Genomic DNA, 24704 nt, shown 5'->3' with positions numbered 1-24704 from the left:
CAAGTCCTAATGTTACCAGGATAAAGTGACTTTATGAAAGTAAAAAAATACAAAAGTAAAACAAAAGTAGTGATATTGAAATAATCAACATTAAATAAAGTTGTCCTTGTTTTAGTGTAAATTATGTCAGGAAATTGTAACGAAAGTAAAAATGTATCAAGTACTCTTGACATCATTTTAAGTGAAGAAAAATGTTTTAATTTTTGGAGAAAAATTAAAACACTTTTCCGCCTAAAACAGTGTAAGTTTTAGGAGGAAAAGAAAGTGCGAGTGTATTCTGAGAGTAAAGTTGGAGTTTATTGGAGGAAAAGTTGAAAATGTCAGAATTTAAGGATAAAAAAAGAATTAAGTTTAAATTTTATCAGGAAAAAAAAAGATGGTTAATATTATTGTCTGAATTTTAAGTGAAAAAAATACATATATTTTTAACTTAAAAGAGAAAAAATTCATCATTTTGACTTTGACCCAAATAAATGTTGGTAATTGACAAACAAGTCCTAATGTTACCACAATAAAGTGACTTTATGAAAGTAAATAAAAAATAAAGTAAAAAAAAATAAAAAAATAGTGATATTGAAATAATCAACATTTAATAAAGTTGTACAAGAATGGTCCTTGTTTTAGTGTAAATTATGTCAGAAATTTTTAACGATGTTAAGTAAAAATGTATCAAGAACTCTTTACATCATTTTAAGTGAAGAAAAATGTTTTAATTTTTGGAGAAAAATTAAAACACTTTTCCTCCTAAAACAGTGTAAGTTTTAGGAGGAAAAGAAAGTGCGAGTGTATTCTGAGAGTAAAGTTGCAGTTTAATAGGGAAAAAGTCGTAAAAGTCGGAATTTTACGATAAAAATCCGCACAATTAGAATTAAGTCAGAATTTTAAGTGAAAAAAATACATATATTTTTAACTTAAAGAGAAAAATGTAATTTGTTGGTAATTGACAAAAAAGTCGTAATAATAGTAAAAAAAAAATTAAGCTGTGATATTGAAATAATCAACTTTTATTAAAGTTGTACAGGAATGGTCCTTGTTTTAAATTTGTAACGAGATTAAGTAAAAATGTAACAAGAACTCTTCGCATCATTTTAAGGGAAAAAAAAATGTTTTAAATTTTGGTGAAAAAAGTCCAAGTTTTAGTTTAAAGTTTAAGTTAAAATGGGGAAAAAGTTGGAATTTTAGGCTAAAAATCCTTAGAAAGAGGAAAAAGGTGTTGAGAGGAAAAGATGCTCTGTGAAAATAAAATGGTGATTGTCATGAATATTTTAGCGCGGTTAAGGTGGGAAAAGAATGCAAGTTTTTGGATTCCAACTTAAGTGTAAAATTCCAAGTTTATCCGGTAAAAGAGCCGGGTGTTGTTGTTGTTGTTGTGATGATGATGATGATGACCCACTTTCATGAGAACATTCCCAGTCCTTCTATGATGTTTTAGCAGCTTTGAGATCCAAAAAGCTGCGTAGAAAAGTGCATTACTTGGCCAGAGATCAGTATCGAGAGTAGGGCTGCTCTCTGAACGCTCCTTTGCTCGTCCTCGCTGACCGGACCTTCCCGCGACCCTTGGACCATTCCTCTCCACGACCCTTGGACCATTCCTCTCCACCTGAGGGACAGGACGAGCACAAGCGTGTTCAGACCTCAAGTGCTGCTTACCTGCTGCAGGTGGATGATGAGGTGAGAGGTCACATGACATCACCTTCTGCTTGTGTCGCCGAACATGGAAACTTTTGTCCCGTCTTCAAACTTCCCTCACTTTTCCTCTCCTCCGTTCCAGCCCACACTTCTCATTCTACCTTTCTACCCGTGCCACTTTTAACCTTTCATTCTACCTTTTTACCCGTGCCACTTTTAACTTTTCATTCTACCTTTTTACCCGTGCCACTTTTAACCTTTCATTCTACCTTTTTACCTGTGCCACTTTTAACTTTTCATTCTACCTTTTTACCCGTGCCACTTTTAACCTTTCATTCTACCTTTTTACCCGTGCCACTTTTAAATTTTCATTCTACACTTTTTACCTGTGCCACTTTTAACTTTTCATTCTACCATTTTACCCGTGCCACTTTTAACCTTTCATTCTACCTTTTTACCTGTGCCACTTTTAACTTTTCATTCTACCTTTTTACCCGTGCCACTTTTAACCTTTCATTCTACCTTTTTACCCGTGCCACTTTTAACCTTTCATTCTACCTTTTTACCCGTGCCACTTTTAACCTTTCATTCTACCTTTTTACCCGAGCCATTTTCAACAAATACACTTTTAACTTTTCATTCTACACTTTTTACCCGTGCCACTTTCAATACATTTTTAACTTTTCATTCTACCTTTTTATCCATGCCACTTTCAACAAATACACTTTTAACTTTTCATTCTACCTTTTTATCTCTGCCGCTTTATACAAATACACTTTTAACCTTTCATTCTACCTTTTTACCCGTGCCACATTTAACCTTTCATTCGAACTTTTTACCTGTGCCACTTTTAACCTTTCATTCTAACTTTTTATCCGTGCCACTTTTAACCTTTCCTTCTACCATTTTACCCGTGCCACTTTTAACCTTTAATTCTAACTTTTTACCCGTGCCACTTTTAACCTTTCATTCTACCTTTCTACCTGTGCCACTTTCCATAAATACACTTTTAACCCTTCATTCTACCATTTTACCCGTGCCACTTTCAGCCTTTCATTCTACCTTTTTACCCGTGCCACTTTTAACTTTTCATTCTACCTTTCTACCCGTGCCACTTTTAACCTTTCATTCTACCTTTTTACCCGTGCCACTTTTAAATTTTCATTCTACCTTTTTACCCGTGCCACTTTTAACCTTTCATTCTACCTTTCTACCCATGCCACTTTTAACCTTTCATTCTACCTTTTTACCCGTGCCACTTTTAACCTTTCATTCTACCTTTCTACCCATGCCACTTTTAACCTTTCATTCTACCTTTTTACCCGTGCCACTTTTAACCTTTCATTCTACCTTTCTACCCGTGCCACTTTTAACTTTTCATTCTACCTTTTTACCCGTGCCACTTTTAACCTTTCATTCTACCTTTTTACCTGTGCCACTTTTAACTTTTCATTCTACCTTTTTACCCGTGCCACTTTTAACCTTTCATTCTACCTTTTTACCCGTGCCACTTTTAAATTTTCATTCTACACTTTTTACCTGTGCCACTTTTAACTTTTCATTCTACCATTTTACCCGTGCCACTTTTAACCTTTCATTCTACCTTTTTACCTGTGCCACTTTTAACTTTTCATTCTACCTTTTTACCCGTGCCACTTTTAACCTTTCATTCTACCTTTTTACCCGTGCCACTTTTAACCTTTCATTCTACCTTTTTACCCGTGCCACTTTTAACCTTTCATTCTACCTTTTTACCCGAGCCACTTTCAACAAATACACTTTTAACTTTTCATTCTACACTTTTTACCCGTGCCACTTTCAATACATTTTTAACTTTTCATTCTACCTTTTTATCCATGCCACTTTCAACAAATACACTTTTAACTTTTCATTCTACCTTTTTATCTCTGCCGCTTTATACAAATACACTTTTAACCTTTCATTCTACCTTTTTACCCGTGCCACATTTAACCTTTCATTCGAACTTTTTACCTGTGCCACTTTTAACCTTTCATTCTAACTTTTTATCCGTGCCACTTTTAACCTTTCCTTCTACCATTTTACCCGTGCCACTTTTAACCTTTAATTCTAACTTTTTACCCGTGCCACTTTTAACCTTTCATTCTACCTTTCTACCTGTGCCACTTTCCACAAATACACTTTTAACCCTTCATTCTACCATTTTACCCGTGCCACTTTTAGCCTTTCATTCTACCTTTTTACCCGTGCCACTTTTAACTTTTCATTCTACCTTTTTACCCGTGCCACTTTTAAATTTTCATTCTACACTTTTTACCTGTGCCACTTTTAACTTTTCATTCTACCTTTTTACCCGGGCCACTTTTAACCTTTCATTCTACCTTTATACCCGTGCCACTTTTAACCTTTCATTCTACCCTTTTACCTGTGCCACTTTTAACCTTTCATTCTACCTTTTTACCCGTGCCACTTTTAACTTTTCATTCTACCTTTTTACCCGTGCCACTTTTAACCTTTCATCCTACCTTTTTACCTGTGCCACTTTTAACCTTCATTCTACCTTTTTACCTGTGCCACTTTTAACCTTTCATTCTACCTTTTTACCCGTGCCACTTTTAACCTTTCATCCTACCTTTTTACCTGTGCCACTTTTAACCTTCATTCTACCTTTTTACCTGTGCCACTTTTAACCTTTCATTCTACCTTTTTACCTGTGCCACTTTTAACCTTTCATTCTACCTTTTTACCTGTGCCATTTTTAACCTTTCATTTTACCTTTTTACCCGTGCCACTTTTAACCTTCATTCTACCTTTTTACCCGGGCCACTTTTAACCTTTCATTCTACCTTTTTACCCGTGCCACTTTTAACTTTTCATTCTACCTTTTTACCCGTGCCACTTTTAACCTTTCATCCTACCTTTTTACCCATGCCACTTTTAACCTTTCATTCTACCTTTTTACCTGTGCCACTTTTAACCTTTCATTCTACCTTTTTACCCGTGCCACTTTTAACTTTTCATTCTACCTTTTTACCTGTGCCACTTTTAACCTTTCATCCTATTTTTTTACCTGTGCCACTTTTAACCTTCATTCTACCTTTTTACCTGTGCCACTTTTAACCTTTCATTCTACCTTTTTACCCGTGCCACTTTTAACCTTTCATTCTACACTTTTTACCTGTGCCACTTTTAACTTTTCATTCTACCTTTTTACCCGTGCCACTTTTAACCTTTCATTCTACCTTTCTACCCGTGCCACTTTTAACCTTTCATTCTACCTTTTTACCCGTGCCACTTTTAACCTTTCATTCTACCTTTTTACCCGTGCCACTTTTAACTTTTCATTCTACCTTTTTACCCGTGCCACTTTTAACTTTTCATTCTACACTTTTTACCCGTGCCACTTTCAATACATTTTTAACTTTTCATTCTACCTTTTTATCCATGCCACTTTCAACAAATACACTTTTAACTTTTCATTCTACCTTTTTATCTCTGCCGCTTTATACAAATACACTTTTAACCTTTCATTCTACCTTTTTACCCGTGCCACATTTAACCTTTCATTCGAACTTTTTACCTGTGCCACTTTTAACCTTTCATTCTAACTTTTTATCCGTGCCACTTTTAACCTTTCCTTCTACCATTTTACCCGTGCCACTTTTAACCTTTAATTCTAACTTTTTACCCGTGCCACTTTTAACCTTTCATTCTACCTTTCTACCTGTGCCACTTTCCACAAATACTTTTTTAACCCTTCATTCTACCATTTTACCCGTGCCACTTTTAGCCTTTCATTCTACCCTTTTACCCGTGCCACTTTTAACTTTTCATTCTACCTTTTTACCCGTGCCACTTTCAACAAATACACTTTTAACTTTTCATTCTACACTTTTTACCCGTGCCACTTTCAATACATTGAAAATAATTTTTTTGTCTTGAAAATTTACTTTTACCTTGAAAATTATTTTTCCCCCTTTAAAATCAACTTTTTACCTTGAATATAATTTTTTGTCTTGAAAATCAAATTTTATCTTGAAGATCATTTTTTTTTTTCAAAATCAACTTTTACCTTGAAAATCATTTTTTGTCTTGAAAAAGTCCACTTTAACGTTGAAAATATTGTTTGTCTTGAAAATCAATTTTTATCTTGAAAATTATTTTTTGTCTCGAAATTACATTTTTACCTTGAATATCATTTTTTGTCTTTAAAATCAACTTTTACCTTGAAAATATTTTTTTGTCTTGAAAATCTACTTTTACCATGAAAATCCATTTTTTTTCTTGAAAATATTTTTTTTGTCTTGAAAATTTACTTTTACCTTGAAAATCATTTTTTTCCCTTTAAAATCAACTTTTTACCTTGAATATCATTGTTTTGTCTTGAAAATCAAATTTTACCTTGAAAATCAATTTTTTTTCTTGAAAATAATTTTTTTGTCTTGAAAATTTACTTTTACCTTGAAAATCCATTTTTTTTCTTGAAAATATTTTTTTTGTCTTGAAAATTTACTTTTACCTTGAAAATAATTTTTTTCCCTTTAAAATCAACTTTTTACCTTGAATATCATTGTTTTGTCTTGAAAATCAAATTTTACCTTGAAAATCAATTTTTTTTCTTGAAAATAATTTTTTTGTCTTGAAAATTTACTTTTACCTTGAAAATCATGTTTTCCCCTTTAAAATCAACTTTTTACCTTGAATATAATTTTTTGTCTGGAAAATCAAATTTTATATTGAAGTTTTGAAAATCAAATTTTACCTTGAAAATAATTTTTTGTCTTGAAAAAATCCACTTTAACCTTGAAAATATTTTTTGTCTTGAAAATCAATTTATCTTGAAAATAATTTTTTGTCTTGAAATTACATTTTTACCTTGAATATCATTTTTTGTCTTCAAAATCAACTTTTACCTTGAAAATAATTTTTTGTCTTGAAAATCAACTTTTACCATGAAAATCAAATTTTTTTCTTGAAAATATTTTTTTTGTCTTGAAAATTTACTTTTACCTTGAAAATCATTTTTTTCCCGTTAAAATCAACTTTTTACCTTGAATATAATTTTTTTGTCTTGAAAATTATTTTTTGTCTTGAAAATCAAATTTACCTTTGAAAATTATTTTTTGTCTTGAAAATCAAATTTTACCCTGAAAATCAATTTTTTTTCTTGAAAATAATTTTTTTGTCTTGAAAATTTACTTTTACCTTGAAAATCATTTTTTCCCCTTTAAAATCAACTTTTTACCTTGAATATCATTTTTTGTCTTGAAAATCAAATTTTATATTGAAGATCATTTTTTGTTTTGAAAATCAAATTTTACCTTGAAAATCATTTTTTGTCTTGAAAAAATCCACTTTAACCTTGAAAATATTTTTTGTCTTGAAAATCAATTTATCTTGAATATAATTTTTTGTCTTGAAATTACATTTTTACCTTGAATATCATTTTTTGTCTTGAAAATCAACTTTTACCTTGAAAATCAATTTTTTTTCTTGAAAATAATTTTTTTGTCTTGAAAATTTACTTTTACCTTGAAAATCATGTTTTCCCCTTTAAAATAAACTTTTTACCTTGAATATCATTTTTTGTCTTGAAAATCAAATTTTATCTTGAAGATCATTTTTTGTTTTGAAAATCAACTTTTACCTTGAAAATAATTTTTTGCCTTGAAAAAATCCACTTTAACCTTGAAAATATTTTTTGTCTTGAAAATTAATTTTTATCTTGAAAATTATTTTTGTCTTGAAATTACATTTTTACCTTGAGTATATCATTTTTTGTCTTTAAAATCAACTTTTACCTTGAAAATAATTTGTCTTGAAAATCTACTTTGACCATGAAAATCCATTTTTTTTCTTGAAAATATTTTTTTTGTCTTGAAAATTTACTTTTACCTTGAAAATCATTTTTTCCCTTTAAAATCAACTTTTTACCTTGAATATCATTGTTTTGTCTTGAAGATTATTTTTTGTCTTGAAAATCAAATTTTACCTTGAAAATCAATTTTTTTTCTTGAAAATAATTTTTTTGTCTTGAAAATTTACTTTTACCTTGAAAATCATGTTTTCCCCTTTAAAATCAACTTTTTACCTTGAATATAATTTTTTGTCTGGAAAATCAAATTTTATATTGAAGATCATTTTTTGTTTTGAAAATCAAATTTTACCTTGAAAATAATTTTTTGTCTTGAAAAAATCCACTTTAACCTTGAAAATATTTTTTGTCTTGAAAATCAATTTATCTTGAAAATAATTTTTTGTCTTGAAATTACATTTTTACCTTGAATTTCATTTTTTTGTCTTTAAAATCAACTTTTTACCTTGAATATAATTTTTTGTCTTGAAAATCAACTTTACCATGAAAATCAATTTTTTTTCTTGAAAATAATTTTTTTGTCTTGAAAATGTACTTTTACCTTGAATATCATTTTTTGTCTAGAAAATTATTTTTTGTCTTGAAAATCAAATTTTACCTTGAAAATTATTTTTTGTCTTGAAAATCAACTTTCCGCTGTGGACCATACACACTGCTGAGAAACAAAATGAAAATAATAATAAAAATAGTAATAATAATAATAATAATAATAATAACAATAATAATAACTATAATTATGATTACAGTCCACTGCTGAGGAACAGATTTTTGGCGGCCCTCTGGGGGGCGCTCATGACCCAATGACTAAGAAACACTGATTTAAACTTGAATTTAGTTATTTTACACTCCGTTCTTGTTCATGATAAACACTATCATAATTAAAGAGTCAACGTATTGATTTGAGAGTCAATATTAAGACTTGTGCACGGTAATCGCGCATCAAAAAAAATTAAAAAGTTGGCAAAGGAAATGATAGTTAACGCGTTATTACGCTGTTTTTTTTACACTGTTGATGACCAGAGACACTTCTGCTTGCTTACAGGATGTTGCTCTTTGTTTTGTCATTTTTATTGTCGAGTTGGTGGTTGGTTGGTTTGTTGCTGTCACTTTATTTGCAACACGGTGGAAAGTGTGAAAAGCCATGAAGTTTAAGACTGAATGATTTAAATGAGCTAAAATAAAACGTTAGCACGCTAACATTAGCATGACAACATAGGAACAGTTAGCGTACTTCTAAGAAAGCGGCAAGTGTCCGCAGCCACAATTTGTAGGTTTCTACGAATACGAATTTCCTGTTGTTTGTCCGAAAAGGAGTACTAAGAAAAATAACTCTTTTCGTGTCACAGCAGTTTTATTCCATCTGCTTGTTCTCTAATTGTAACACAGCAGTGAATAAATAAACGAGTAAATATAGTCAAATATTACACAATGAGTAATTAAATACATAAACAGTAACACAACAGTAGGAATAGTTAGCATCATTTTAAATTGGCGTAAAGTATCAAAAGCCTTGTTTAAATTTAAATAAATCAAATGAGCTACAATGCTAGCGTACGTTAGCATGACGACACAGTGATTTTTTTAGCTTTTTACGTGTGAACTTAGCAAAAAAAGCCAGCATAAAAGGTCAGCATGCTAACGTTAGCGTAACATAGAAAAAGTTGGCGCACTTCAAAAATGGCGCCGAGCATCGAAAGCTAAGATTTTTCGGCCACGGGAGAAGAACTAGTTAAAACTGTAATGAAAAACTAAATGTATCAAAAATGTATAAAACCCCATTTTCTGACTTAATCATTGATTTAGGATGACAATAATAGATTTGAATCATTCCACTGGACTGTGACGTCAAGTAGGTGTGTGCTGTGAGATTGGGAGCCAGGAAGGGATTCATTGGCCCCACTCCTGGGAGGATCTCGCGTAAGAGGAAGGAGGGTGTTAATCATTTTGCAATGCAGTCCTGCTGAAAATGATGGAAAGGTGCCACTCTACATAGCAAAGTTGGTCTTGCCACAAAAAAAAAATAAACATTTTTAAAATGTCGGCTAAAGTGGATAGTGTCACGTTTCATGTGTCAGGCCACGTGAATCCCCTTCCTACCGTGTAACATTCACTTGGCCCAATGGTTGGTGTCGTTGAGAACTTACCATACGACTCGTACGACTCGGCGCTGTGTCCGTATTCATAATAGTCGTCCGAGCTGGAAACACAAGAAAGGTTTATCAGGATTGCAGGCCATGAAATCACAAAGTAGTCCTTTAGGTGGCAATATAACCGTTTTAAAAGTAAGAACTCAACACTCGGCAGGAATTTTTGTAATTTTTATTTATTTATTTATTTTCCCAAGATGCCATTGTTCTGACTTCTGCGGTGGTTTTTGTGGACTTCTGGATCTGCGTTGGCCACGGACACCAGCCGCCTGGTCTCTGCCACACCAGAGTCCATTTGGAGGGACTGGAGGAGATGTAGATGAAGAGACAGGACTGCAGAGTTTGGAGAGACTGGAGGAGATGTGGATGAAGAAACAGGACTGCGGAGTTGGGAGAGACTAAAACAGATGCGGATAAAGAGACAGGACTGCAGAGTCTGGAGGGACTGGAGAAGATGTGGATGAAGAGACAGAACTGCAGAGTTTGGAGGGACTGGAGGAGATGCGGATAAAGAGACAGGACTGCAGAATATGCAGAGACTGGAAGAGATACGGATGAAGAGACAGGACTGCAGAGTCTGGAGAGACTGGAGAAGATGTGGATGAAGAGACAGAACTGCAGAGTCTGGAGGGACTGGAGAAGATGTGGATGAAGAGACAGAACTGCAGAGTTTGGAGGGACTGGAGGAGATGCGGATAAAGAGACAGGACTGCAGAATATGCAGAGACTGGAAGAGATACGGATGAAGAGACAGGACTGCAGAGTCTGGAGAGACTGGAGAAGATGTGGATGAAGAGACAGAACTGCAGAGTTTGGAGAGACTGGAGGAGATGCGGATAAAGAGACAGAACTGCAGAGTTTGGAGGGACTGGAGGAGATGCGGATAAAGAGACAGGACTGCAGAGTTTGGAGGGACTGGAGGAGATGCGGATAAAGAGACAGGACTGTAGAATATGCAGAGACTGGAAGAGATACGGATGAAGAGACAGGACTGCAGAGTCTGGAGAGACTGGAGGAGATGTGGATGAAGAGATAGGACTGCAGAATTTGCAGAGACTGGAAGAGATGCGTGTAATGTTTGATCCTGCTCTGTCTCCCTGTAATGTTTGATCCTGTTCTGTCTCCCTGTAATGTTTGATCCTGTTCTGTCTCCCTGTAATGTTTGATCCTGTTCTGTCTCTCTGTAATGTTTGATCCTGTTCTGTCTCCCTGTAATGTTTGATCCTGTTCTGTCTCTCTGTTAATGTTTGATCCTGTTCTGTCTCCCTGTAATGTTTGATCCTGTTCTGTCTCCCTGTAATGTTTGATCCTGTTCTGTCTCTCTGTTAATGTTTGATCCTGTTCTGTCTCCCTGTAATGTTTGATCCTGTTCTGTCTCCCTGTAATGTTTGATCCTGTTCTGTGTCCCTGTAATGTTTGATCCTGTTCTGTCTCTCTGTAATGTTTGATTCTGTTCTATCTCCCTGTAATGTTTGATCCTGTTCTGTGTCCCTGTAATGTTTGATCCTGCTCTGTCTCCCTGTAATGTTTGATCCTGTTCTGTCTCTGTTAAAGTTTGATCCTGTTCTGTCTCCCTGTAATGATTGATCCTGTTCTGTCTCTCCGTTAATGTTTGATCCTGTTCTGTCTCCCTGTAATGTTTGATCCTGTTCTGTCTCCCTGTAATGTTTGACACTGTTCTGTGTCCCTGTAATGTTTGATCCTGTTCTATCTCCCTGTAATGTTTGATCCTGTTCCGTCTCCCTGTAATGATTGATCCTGTTCTGTCTCTCCGTTAATGTTTGATCCTGTTCTGTCTCCCTGTAATGTTTGATCCTGTTCTGTCTCCCTGTAATGTTTGACACTGTTCTGTGTCCCTGTAATGTTTGATCCTGTTCTGTCTCCCTGTAATGTTTGATCCTGTTCTATCTCCCTGTAATGTTTGATCCTGTTCCGTCTCCCTGTAATGTTTGATCCTGTTCTGTCTCTCTGTTAATGTTTGATCCTGTTCTGTCTCTCTGTTAATGTTTGATCCTGTTCTGTCTCCCTGTAATGTTTGACACTGTTCTGTGTCCCTGTAATGTTTGATCCTGTTCTATCTCCCTGTAATGTTTGATCCTGTTCCGTCTCCCTGTAATGTTTGATCCTGTTCTATCTCCCTGTAATGTTTGATTTTGTTCTGTGTCCCTGTCATGTTTCATCCTGTTCTGTTTCTCTGTAATGTTTGATCCTGTTCTGTTTCTCTGTAATGTTTGATCCTGTTCTGTCTCTCTGGGTAATGTTTGATCCTGTTCTGTGTCCCTGTAATGTTTGACCCTGTTCTGTCTTCCTGTTAATGTTTGATCCTGTTCTGTCTCCCTGTAATGTTTGATCCTATTCTGTCTCCCTGAAGTGTTTGATCCTGTTCTGTGTCCCTGTAATGTTTGATCCTGCTCTGTCTCCCTGTAATGTTTGATCCTGTTCTGTCTCTCTGTTAATGTTTGATCCTGTTCTGTCTCCCTGTAATGTTTGATCCTCTTCTGTCTCCCTGTAATGTTTAATCCTGTTCTGTGTCCCTGTAATGTTTGATCCTGTTCTGTCTCTCTGTAATGTTTGATTCTGTTCTATCTCCCTGTAATGTTTGATCCTGTTCTGTGTCCCTGTAATGTTTGATCCTGCTCTGTCTCCCTGTAATGTTTGATCCTGTTCTGTCTCTCTGTTAATGTTTGATCCTGTTCTGTCTCCCTGTAATGATTGATCCTGTTCTGTCTCTCCGTTAAGGTTTGATCCTGTTCTGTCTCCCTGTAATGTTTGACACTGTTCTGTGTCCCTGTAATGTTTGATCCTGTTCTATCTCCCTGTAATGTTTGATCCTGTTCCGTCTCCCTGTAATGTTTGATCCTGTTCTATCTCCCTGTAATGTTTGATTTTGTTCTGTGTCCCTGTCATGTTTCATCCTGTTCTGTTTCTCTGTAATGTTTGATCCTGTTCTGTTTCTCTGTAATGTTTGATCCTGTTCTGTTTCTCTGTAATGTTTGATCCTGTTCTGTCTCTCTGGGTAATGTTTGATCCTGTTCTGTGTCCCTGTAATGTTTGACCCTGTTCTGTCTTCCTGTTAATGTTTGATCCTGTTCTGTCTCCCTGTAATGTTTGATCCTATTCTGTCTCCCTGAAGTGTTTGATCCTGTTCTGTGTCCCTGTAATGTTTGATCCTGTTCCGTCTCCCTGTATTGTTTGATCCTATTCTGTCTCCTTGAAGGTTTGATCCTGTTCTGTGTCCCTGTAGTGTTTGATCCTGTTCTATCTCCCTGTAATGTTTGATTTTGTTCTGTGTCCCTGTCATGTTTCATCCTGTTCTGTTTCTCTGTAATGTTTGATCCTGTTCTGTTTCCCTGTAATGTTTGATCCTATTCTGTCTCCCTGAAGTGTTTGATCCTGTTCTGTGTCCCTGTAATGTTTGATCCTGTTCCGTCTCCCTGTATTGTTTGATCCTATTCTGTCTCCTTGAAGGGTTTGATCCTGTTCTGTGTCCCTGTAATGTTTGATCCTGTTCTGTCTCCCTGTTAATGTTTGATCCTGTTCTGTCTCTCTGTTAATGTTTGATCCTGTTCTGTCTCCCTGTAATGTTTGATCCTGTTCTGTCTCCCTGTAATGTTTGATCCTGTTCTGTCTCACTGTTAATGTTTGATCCCGTTCTGTCTCCCTGTAATGTTTGATTTTGTTCTGTCTCCCTGTAATGTTTGATCCTGTTCTGTCTCCCTGTAATGTTTGATCCTATTCTGTCTCCCTGAAGTGTTTGATCCTGTTCTGTGTCCCTGTAATGTTTGATTCTGTTCTATCTCCCTGTAATGTTTGATCCTGTTCTGTCTCCCTATAATTTTTGACCCTTTTCTGTCTCCCTGTGTAATGCTTGATCCTGTTCTGTCTCCCTGTAATGTTTGATCCTGTTCTGTCTCCCTGTAATGTTTGATCCTGTTCTGTCTACCTGTTATTGTTTGATCCTGTTCTGTCTCCCTGTAATGTTTGATCCTGTTCTGTCTCCCTGTAATGTTTGATCCTGTTCTGTCTCCCTGTAATGTTTGATCCTGTTCTGTCTCCCTGTAACGTTTGTCTGCTCTCGAAAGGGATTGTGCTGAACATCTTAATTTCCCCCTGGGAGATTAACTAAGTATTTTTGATTCTGAATGTGTGCTTGCTCAACGGAACATGAAGACGGAGACGTCTTTGGAGACAAACAAAAAGATGGCGAGGCGGAGTTGAACCTTCGCCATCGTTCAGCAGGCAATTCATCAAAAGGCTGCATGCCAGTCGACAACAGCCGTCACAGCTGGGTCCTTGTCGCCTGCCTGTCATCTACGCGTGTTTGTGTGTGTGTGTGTGTGTGTGTGTGTGTGTGTGTGTGTGTGTGTGTGTGTGTGTGTGTGTCAACTCCAGCCCGGATTAGAGATCTGAAAGCACCTGGGCGGCCGCTCAGGGCGCTGAAGTGACAGATTGGAAGTAACGAATAAGTTTATTTTAAACTTGGTGTGACTGCACTGAAGGCGAGTTCTGCACAAAGAAAATTGCTTTCACTTTTGCTTTGTTCTCGCCTTTCGCAGCGGAAAACGTCCATTTTGGAAGACGTGGTGGTGGAGAAGTATTTGTACACAGCGCAGGTTGGCAGGGAAATATTTTACTGAGGCGCTTTTAGGATCCACGATTTAATAAATGATGAACATGTGATATTTATTTTTAAATGCCACAACTAATATTTAAATATTAAAATATATTATTTTCTCAGTAAGAGAAGTACTTTCGCGCATTCTAAAAAAAACAAAAAAAAAAATGAAATTAAATAAAGTAAAACCTAATAAAATATGACAAATAATTGTCTTTTTCTTATTATTTTAATGCCACAGCTGAACTATTGTAGATCATAGTAGCTTTTTGGATTATTCTATATGAAACATTTTGTATATATATATATATATATATATATATATATATATATATAGTATAAATGAAATATGAACACAAAAGTCAAAAATTTGAATCTATTTTTAGCATAAGAACTTGAAAAAAATGTGTGTGTTTGTGTATGTACATATATATATATATATATATATATATATATATATATATATATCCATCCATCCATCCATTTTCTACCGCTTATTCCCTTTCGGGGTCGCGGGGGGTGCTGGCGCCTATCTCAGCTACAATCGGGCGGAAGGCGGGGTACACCCTGGACAAGTCGCCACCTCATCGCATATATATATATATATATGTATGTATGTGTGGGAAAAATCACAAAACTACATCTCTACAGAACCCCTCATGAAACAGTTCTGTAGAGATAATAAATAAATGGGTTGTACTTGTATAGCGCTTTTCTACCTTCAAGGTACTCAAAGCGCTTTGACACTACTTCCACATTTACCCATTCACACACACATTCACACACTGATGGAGGGAGCTGCCATGCAAGGCGCTAACCAGCACCCATCAGGAGCAAGGGTGAAGTGTCTTGCTCAGGACACAACGGGCATGACGAGGTTGGTACTAGGTAGGGATTGAACCAGGGACCCTCGGGTTACGCACGACCACTCTACCACTGCGCCACTGATCAAGTAGTCTTGTGATTTTTCCCACACATGCATATTGCGCTCTACCACGGTATCGTCTCTGGATAATCCAATGAAGACATATATATATTATATATATATATATATATTAGGGGTGTGGGGGAAAATCGATTCAAACACGAATCACATCGAATACGTTGTGCGATTCAGAATCGATTCTCATTTTTTAAAAATCGATTATTTTTTTTTATCAATCCAACAAACCACTACACAGCAATACCATAACAATGCAATCCAATTCCAAAACCGAACCTGAGCCAGCAACATTTAGAACTGCAATAAACAGAGCAATTGAGAGGAGACACAAACACCACACAGAACAAACCAAAAGTAGTGAAACAAAAATGAATATTATCAACAGTATCAATATTAGTTATAATTTCAGCATAGCAGTGATTAAAAATCCCTCATTGACAAATAATAATAAAAAAGAACAATATTGTCACAGTGGCTTACACTTGCATGGCATCTCATAAGCTTGACAACACACTGTGTCCAATGTTTTCACAAAGATAAAATAAGTCATATTTTTGCTTCCTTTAATAGTTAAAACTAATTTACATTATTGCAATCAGTTGATAAAACATTGTCCAATACAGTTATAAAAGCTTTTTTTAAATCTACTACTCTGCTAGCATGTCAGCAGACTGGGGTAGATCCTGCTGAAATCTATGTATTGAATGAATACAGAATCCTTTTGAATCGGAAAAATATTGTTTTTGAATCGAGAATCGAATAAAAAAAATAAAAAAAATATATTATCGAATCGTGACCCAAAGAATCAATATTGAATCGAATCGTGGGACACCCAAAGATTCGCAGCCCTAATATATATGTATATTATATATATATATATATATATATATATATATATATATATGTATATACTGTATATACGTGTGTGTGTTTATATACATATACATGCATGTATATATATATACACACATGTATATATACATACATACATATATATACATATGTATACATATATATGTATGTATGTATGTATATATGTACATACACCTATAAATACACATATACATACATACACATGCATATATACATATATAAATATATATATATACATATAAATATATATATATATATATATACATAGATACATATATAAATATTTATATATATAAATATGTACATACATATATACACACACACATATATATATGTATATATATACATATATGTATATATACACACAAACACACATATGTATACATATATGTATGTACATACATATACACACACACACACATATATGTATATATATATACATATATGTATATATATATACGCACACACACACACACACACACACACACACACACACACACACACACACACACACACACATATATATATATATATATACAGACACATACATATATATATACACATTCAGGCACATATATAAATATATATATTTTACTAAAATAGTACAAAATGGCCTCCACAATCAACTTTTTAGGAAGCGGTCCTTGGTGAAAAAGTTTGGACACCCCTATATTAACACATATTTCAAGCATTTTTTGTGAGAGTAAAACGTTTAGTTTTTTCCCCCAGATTTCAACAAGTACATGATCCATCAGATTGTACAGAAGAAAACAAGGGGGTGCATATGGAATGGTGTAATAATATCATGAGATCATACAACAATAACATTCATATATATTCACTGTAACAAGCGGCCCCTGGAGAGCAATGTGGCCCCAACAGAAGCAACTTTGACAGCCATGCCTTGAGAGCTCATCCTTTTTTTCCAAGTGAATGACAGAAGAATGCATTCTTTTAAAGCAGGGGTCACCAACACCAGGTCGCCCGTAAGGACCAGATGAGTCGCCCGCTGGCCTGTTCTAAAAATAGCTCAAATAGCAGCACTTACCAGTGAGCTGACTCAAATTTTTTAAATTGTATTTATTTACTAGCAAGCTGGTCTCACTTTGCTCGAGATTTTTTAATTCTAATAGAGACAAAACTCAAATGGAATTTGAAAATCCGAGAAAATATTTTAAAGACTTGGTCTTCACTTGTTTGAATAAATTCATTTATTTCTTTACTTTGCTTCTTATAACTTTCAGAAAGACAATTTTAGAGAAAAAATACAACCTTAAAAATGATTTGAGGATTTTTAGACACATATAACTTTTTACTTTTTAAATTCCTTCCTCTTCTTTCCTGACAATTTAAATCAATGTTCAAGTAAAAATTTTCTTTTTATTGTAAAGAATATATGAATATATTTTAATTTAATTCTTCATTTTAGCTTCTGTTTTTTCGACGAAAAATATTTGTGAAATATTTCTTTAAATTTATGATTAAAATTCCCCAAAATTATTCTGGCAAATCTAGAAAATCTGTAGAATCAAATTTAAATCTTATTTCAAAGTCTTTTGAATTTCTTTTAAAATTTTTGATCTGGAAAATCTAGAAGAAATAATGATTTGTCTTTGTCAGAAATATAGCTTGGTCCAATTTGTTATATATTCTAACAAAGTGCAGATTGGATTTTAACCTATTTAAAACATGTCATCAAAATTCTAAAATTAATCTTGATGTTACTAATGATGTTCCATAAATTCTTTTTTTAAATTTTTTTCAAAAAGATTCAAATTAGCTAGTTTTTCTCTTCATTTTTTTTCGGTTTAATTTGGAATTTTAAAGAGTCGAAGTTGAAGATAAACTATGTTTCAAAATTTATTTTTCATTTTTTTTCGTGTTTTCTCCTCATTTAAACCGTTCAATTAAGTGTTTTTTTCATCATTTATTCTCTAAAAAAAAACCTTCCGTAGAAGTAAAAAAAATGTACGACGGAATGACAGACAGAAACACCCGTTTTTTAATAAATATTATAAATATAAATATATATATATATATATATATATTTATATGTGTGTGTGTGTGTGTGCGTGTGTGTTTATATACATGCATATATGTATACATACATACATACATATATATATATATATATATATATATATATATATATACATATGTATACATATATGTATGTATGTATATATGTATATATATTTATATATACATACATATATACATAAAAACATATACATATACGTGCATATATACATGCATATATACATGTATATATATGTATATATGTATGTTTGTCTATATATATACATATACATACATACATTTTTTTCGGTTGAATTTCGAATTTTAAAGTGTCGAAATTCAAGATAAAGTATGTTTCAAAATTTAATTTTCTTTTTTTTCGTGTTTTCTCCTCTTTTAAACCGTTCAATTAAGTGTTTTTTTCATCATTTATTCTCTACAAAAAAAACTTCCGTAAAAGTAAAAAAAATACACGACGGAATGACGGACAGAAATACCCGTTTTTTTAATCAATATTTTGTGTATTTATATATATATATATATATATATATATATATATATATATATACTGTATATATATGTGTGTGTGTGTGTGTGTGTGTTTATATACATACATATATATATATATATACATATATGTATACATACATATGTATACATATATGTATGTATGTATATTTGTATATACATACATATATACATAAATACATATACATATACATGCATATATACATGTATATGTATGTATATATGTATGTTTGTCTATATATATATATATACATACATACATTAATTTTTTTTGGTTGAATTTTGAATTTTAAAGTGTCGAAATTGAAGATAAAGTATGTTTCAAAATTTAATTTTCATTTTTTTTGTGTTTTCTCCTCTTCTAAACCGTTCAATTAAGTGTTTTTTTCATAATTTATTCTCCACAAAAAAACCTTCCGTAAAAGGAAAAAAAATTTACGACGGGATGACGGACAGAAATACCCGTTTTTTTAATAAATATTTTGTATATATATATATATGTGTGTGTGTGTGTGTGTGTGTGTGTGTGTGTGTGTGTGTTTATATACATGCATATATGTATACATACATACATACATATATATATATATATATATATATATATATACATACATATGTATACATATATGTATGTATGTATATTTGTATATATATTTATATATACATATATATATACATAAATACATATACATGCATATGTACATGTATATGTATGTATATATGTATGTTTGTCTATATATATATATACATACATACATTAATTTTTTGGGGTTGAATTTTGAATTTTAAAGTATCGAAATTGAAGATAAAGTATGTTTCAAAATTTAATTTTACTTTTTTTCGTGTTTTCTCCTCTTTTAAACTGTTCAATTAAGTGTTTTTTTCATCATTTATTCTCCACAAAAAAACCTTCCGTAAAAGGGAAAAAAATGAACGACGGAATGACGGACATAAATACCCGTTTATATATATATATATATATATATATATATATATATATTTATTTATTAAAGGTAAATTGAGCAAATTGGCTATTTCTGGCAATTTATTGAAGTGTGTATCAAACTGGTAGCCCTTTGCATGAATCAGTAGCCAAGAAGTAGCTATTGCTTTCAAAACCTCGGTGACCCCTGCCTTACAGTCTGTAAATGTCAGCGCACATTCTTGGGATGTTTGGAATTGTAAGAACGCAACATTGAATTGAATTATATTTATATAGCGCTTTTCTCGAGTGACTCAAAGCGCTTTACATAGTGAAACCCAATATCTGAGTTACATTTAAAGCAGTGTGGGTGGCACTGGGAGCGGGTGGGTAAAGTGTCTTGCCCAAGGACACAACGGCAGTGACTAGGATGGCGGAAGCGGAAATCGAACCTGCAACCCTCAAGTTGCTGGCACGGCCACTCTACCAACCGAGCTATGCCGCCCCGTTTATTTGTCAGCGCTCATGTTGCGAGGAAAAAACAGCATCTTCAAATGTTGGGAGGCTGCCAGCTTTAAAAAAAAAAATTTTTTTTATTCTTTTAATCTTTCCTTTTTTGAAGCATCCTTACTCAGAAGTTGAGCTAAAAAAAAAAAAAAAAACAGCCTCGACTTCCGTCCATGAATAGAAGTGACAACTTTATAATCATCTTCATTGACCTCATTTCTCTTCACAAAATCAGCTTTATAGTATTTTATTTGATGCCAAACTGCATTAAAAAAGGGCTTTTTATGCTCATGACGTCTTAAAGTTGTCGTCGCCGCTCCAACAAATGGCGGCGGGCTTCGATTCCCCGAGGTCCGGGTGACATTTATGCACACCGTAAATGTTCAGCTATCAAGGGCTTGTAAAAAACTTCAGAGAAAAGCCAACCTTAAAGACGGGAATAGACTTTGTCCATATTTAGTAGGGCTGTCCCCGTCATGTATTGAAACAACATTTTTACAGAACATAAAACTCCTCTCACAAGAAGAAAAACGGCCCAAAACAATGTCGTCATATTTTTTTTTTTCAGGGAGTTGGCAAACAACATTCCACTCAAATCTTTAGTTGGTACTAGTATAGTATGGCAGTACTAATAAATCAAAAACGGTCCTATATTCTTGTGGAGAAGCAGCGGGGCAGGGAACCCTGTAGCCCGGCCCAAGATGGCGGCAAGGAGGGGGAGACCATGACCGAGCGGAGAGCGACGCTACGAGCGAGATCAGGTGCGAGACAATCAACATATCTCCTCGCAGTGTATAAAAGGGGAGAAGGAGGAGCGATCAGGGCAGAAGGAGTTGGAGAACCTGTAGCAGCGACTGAAGAGCAAGAGCGCCGAAAAGCACACGAGAGACGGAGACGCGGCCGGCTGAAAAGCGACCCGACCGGAATTGAAGTTTATTGAAAGAATAAACAAGAGTCAAACCTACTCAAGCATGTCTTTTCCTGGGTGGCCCATTGAACCCGAGCGACGACGGCAAGAGTCGTTCACAACTCGGTTTGAAAAGTAAATAAATGATAAATGGGTTGTACTTGTATAGCGCTTTTCTACCTTCAAGGTACTCAAAGCGCTTTGACACTACTTCCACATTTACCCATTCACACACTGATGGAGGGAGCTGCCATGCAAGGCGCCAACCAGCACCCATCAGGAGCAAGGGTGAAGTGTCTTGCTCAGGACACAACGGACGTGACGAGGTTGGTTCTAGGTGGGATTTGAACCAGTGACCCTCGGGTTGCGCACAGCCACTCTTCCACTGCGCCACGCCGTCCCAATTACCGGGGAATGCCATGACGTCATGGTTTTACAAGCAGTGGAGCATGTTCGGCATTGCACGCGCACAGAGTACTTCCAAGCAGACACAGTGTGGAGACAGAAAAGGGAGAATGGAAGCATTTTGGTGTAAAAAGTAAAGATAAGGGTGAAGTTATAACTCTGAATCACCTTCAGGAGGAGCTGCTCTAAGATCTGGCTAGCGGCTAACGTCCATTCACAGTGTTTTAGCTACTTCTAAATCACTAATCCTGGCCTCCATGGCGACAAAGTACATTTCTTACAAGTATCTCTGGAGGACGAGGAATAGCTAAACATGCTTCACTAAACACTGTAGGAGGATACAATAGCTCATCGCTAACAAAAGCTAGCACGGCTAACTGTAAACAAATGTGTAATTGACTTCAAATATTCAGTTTTTCCTTTTTTTTTTTTTACATTTACATATTTTTACTGGGCCCTGCGATGAGGTGACGACATGTCCAGGGTGTACCCTGCCTTCCACCCGATTGTAGCTGAGATAGGCGCCAGCGACCCCAAAAGTGAATAAGCGGTAGAAAATGGATGGATGGATGGATTTTTTTACTGATTTTTTTCGCGGCTAGTCTTGATAAATTGTTAAAACGTATCATTTATTTGGATATTTGTACGTTTGAGTTTATGTAGATTATGTAGATATTTAAAATCGATCACTACATAAAATCTGTGCATTTTCAATTTAGTAAAAATGCAAAAAAATGTAAAATGGAAACATTATAAAGGTATAAATATTTTATGATTAAACAAATAGATAAGATATGTAAATACAATAATATAACAATACCTGTATTTGAAATAATACCTTTTAATACCTGAAACTTTCAGCAGAGCCAACTGTGCAAATATTTATTTTGTTGCTGTTATGTTTTATTTCTATTATAAAAATGTTAGAATTTGATTTTTATCTCCCGTTTTTTTTATCGGGGAAAAAAACTCCCATGCATTTTCTATTTTTTTTTTTCAATATTTTTACTAAATTTTTAAAACATATTTTTCATTTAGATGTATTTATTTATATAGCCTCCAAAAGTGTATATTTTCTACTAATATTTTTTGGGTGAATAGCCTCCCTAAACTGTTAAAATATTTTTGGCTGGATGTATCAAATGTTATAATTGATATTTAAAACAAAAAATCTGTGCATTTTCAGTTTAGTAAAAATGCAAAAAAATGTAAAATGGAAACATTATAAAGGTATGAATATTTTATGAATAAACAAATAAATATGTAAATAAAATAATATAACAATACCTGTATTTGAACTAATACCTTTTAATACCTGAAACTGTCAGCGAATATTTATTTTGTTGCTCTTATGTTTTGTTTTTATTATAAAAATGTTAGAATTTGATTTTTATCTCCTATTTATCTATCGAAAAAAAAACAACTCCCAAATTGGCATTCTCTATTATTTTTTTCAATATTTTTACTAAATTGTTAAAACGATTTTTTCCATTTGGATGTATTTATTTATATATCTTCCACACATGTACATTTTCTAATAATAAAACTTTTTTTTGTGAATAACCTCAGTAAACTGTTAAATATTTTTTGCTGGATGCATCAAATGTTATAATTGATATTTAGAACAGATCATTACATAAAATCTGTGCGATTTCAATTTAGTAAAAATGCAAAAAAATTTAAAATGAAAACATTAAAAAAAAGTATACAAACTTATGATTTTTTTAAAAACAAAAAAACAGATAAGATACCTAAACAAAACAATCCAACAATACCTGTATTTGAAATAATCCCTTTTAATACCTGAAACTGTGCAAATATTTATTTTGTTGCTCTATGTTTTATTATTATAAAAATGTTGGAATTGGATTTTTATCTCCCGTTTATCTACCGAAAAAACTACCAAATGTGCATTTTCTATAATTTTTTTCAAAATTTTTACTAAAATTTTCAAACAATTTTTTCATTGGGATGCATTTATTTTTATAGCTTCCAAACATGTACATTTTCTACTAATATCGTTTTTTTTTGGTGAATAGCCTCCCTAAACTGTTGAAATATTTTTGGCTGGATGTATCAAATGTTATAATTGACTTCAATTATACATTCATAATGTGGCTTGCTAAATTGTTAAAACATGTTGTTTCATTTGGATATTTGTATTTTTGATTTTATGGAGATATTTTTAACGAGTCAGTATCAGTACATAAAATCCGTGCATTTTCAATTTAGTAAAAATGCACAGTCTATTATACAGCATTATTCACATGTGAATAAAATAAATACAGTTTATTATACATTATTCACATGTGAATAATATAAATAGTCTATTATACAACATTATTCACATGTGAATAACATAAATACAGTCTATTATACAACATTATTCACATGTGAATAACATAAATACAGTCTATTATACAACATTGTTCACATTTGTGAACAAATACAGTCTATCATACATTATTCACATGTAAATAAATAAATACAGTCTATTATACAACATTATTCACATGTGAATAATATAAATACTGTCTATTATACAGCATTATTCACATGTGAATGATATAAATACAGTCTATTATTCAACATTGTTCACATTTGTGAACAAATACAGTCTATCATACAGCATTATTCACATGTGAATAATATAAATAGTCTATTATACATTATTCACATGTGAATAATATAAATACAGTCTATTATACAACATTATTCACATGTGAATAATATAAATACAGTCTATTATACAGCATTGTTTACATGTGAATAACATAAATACAGTCTATTATACAGCATTATTCACATGTGAATAATATAAATACAGTCTATTATACAACATTGTTCACATTTGTGAACAAATACAGTCTATCATACAGCATTATTCACATGTGAATAATATAAATACAGTCTATTATACATTATTCACATGTGAATAATATAAATAGTCTATTATACAACATTATTTACAGGTGAATAATATAAATACAGTCTATTATACAGCATTGTTTACATGTGAATAACAAATACAGTCTATTATACAGCATTATTCACATGTGAATAATATAAATACAGTCTATTATACAACATTATTCACATGTGAATAATATAAATACAGTCTATTATACAGCATTGTTTACATGTGAATAACATAAATACAGTCTATTATACAGCATTATTCATGTAAATAATATAAATACAGTGTATTATACAGGATTATTCACATGTGAATAATATAAATACAGTCTATTATACAGTATTATTCACATATGAATAGTATAAATACAGTCTATTATACAGCATTGTTCACATGTGAATAATATAAATACAGTCTATTATACAACATTATTCACAT

At 33.2% G+C, this 24704-nt stretch overlaps 1 protein-coding gene across 1 annotated transcript in view; it reads right to left on the bottom strand.

Moving 5' to 3' along the window:
• Nucleotides 1–1022: 1022 nt before the first annotated feature.
• Nucleotides 1023–24704, bottom strand: part of khdrbs3 (KH domain containing, RNA binding, signal transduction associated 3) — a 274142-nt gene continuing 250460 nt past the window's right edge. Inside the window, 2 exon segments of the mRNA XM_061882635.1 lie at nt 1023–1600; nt 9628–9680. Coding sequence (XP_061738619.1) covers nt 1485–1600; nt 9628–9680 — 169 coding nt within the window. The 3' untranslated portion in view covers nt 1023–1484.

The sequence above is a fragment of the Nerophis ophidion genome, linkage group LG21, assembly GCF_033978795.1.
Source record: "Nerophis ophidion isolate RoL-2023_Sa linkage group LG21, RoL_Noph_v1.0, whole genome shotgun sequence".
NCBI classification, from domain to species: Eukaryota; Metazoa; Chordata; class Actinopteri; order Syngnathiformes; family Syngnathidae; genus Nerophis; species Nerophis ophidion.
The sequence above is the reverse complement of the archived record's forward strand: the minus strand, read 5'-3'. Positions and strand labels throughout refer to the sequence as shown.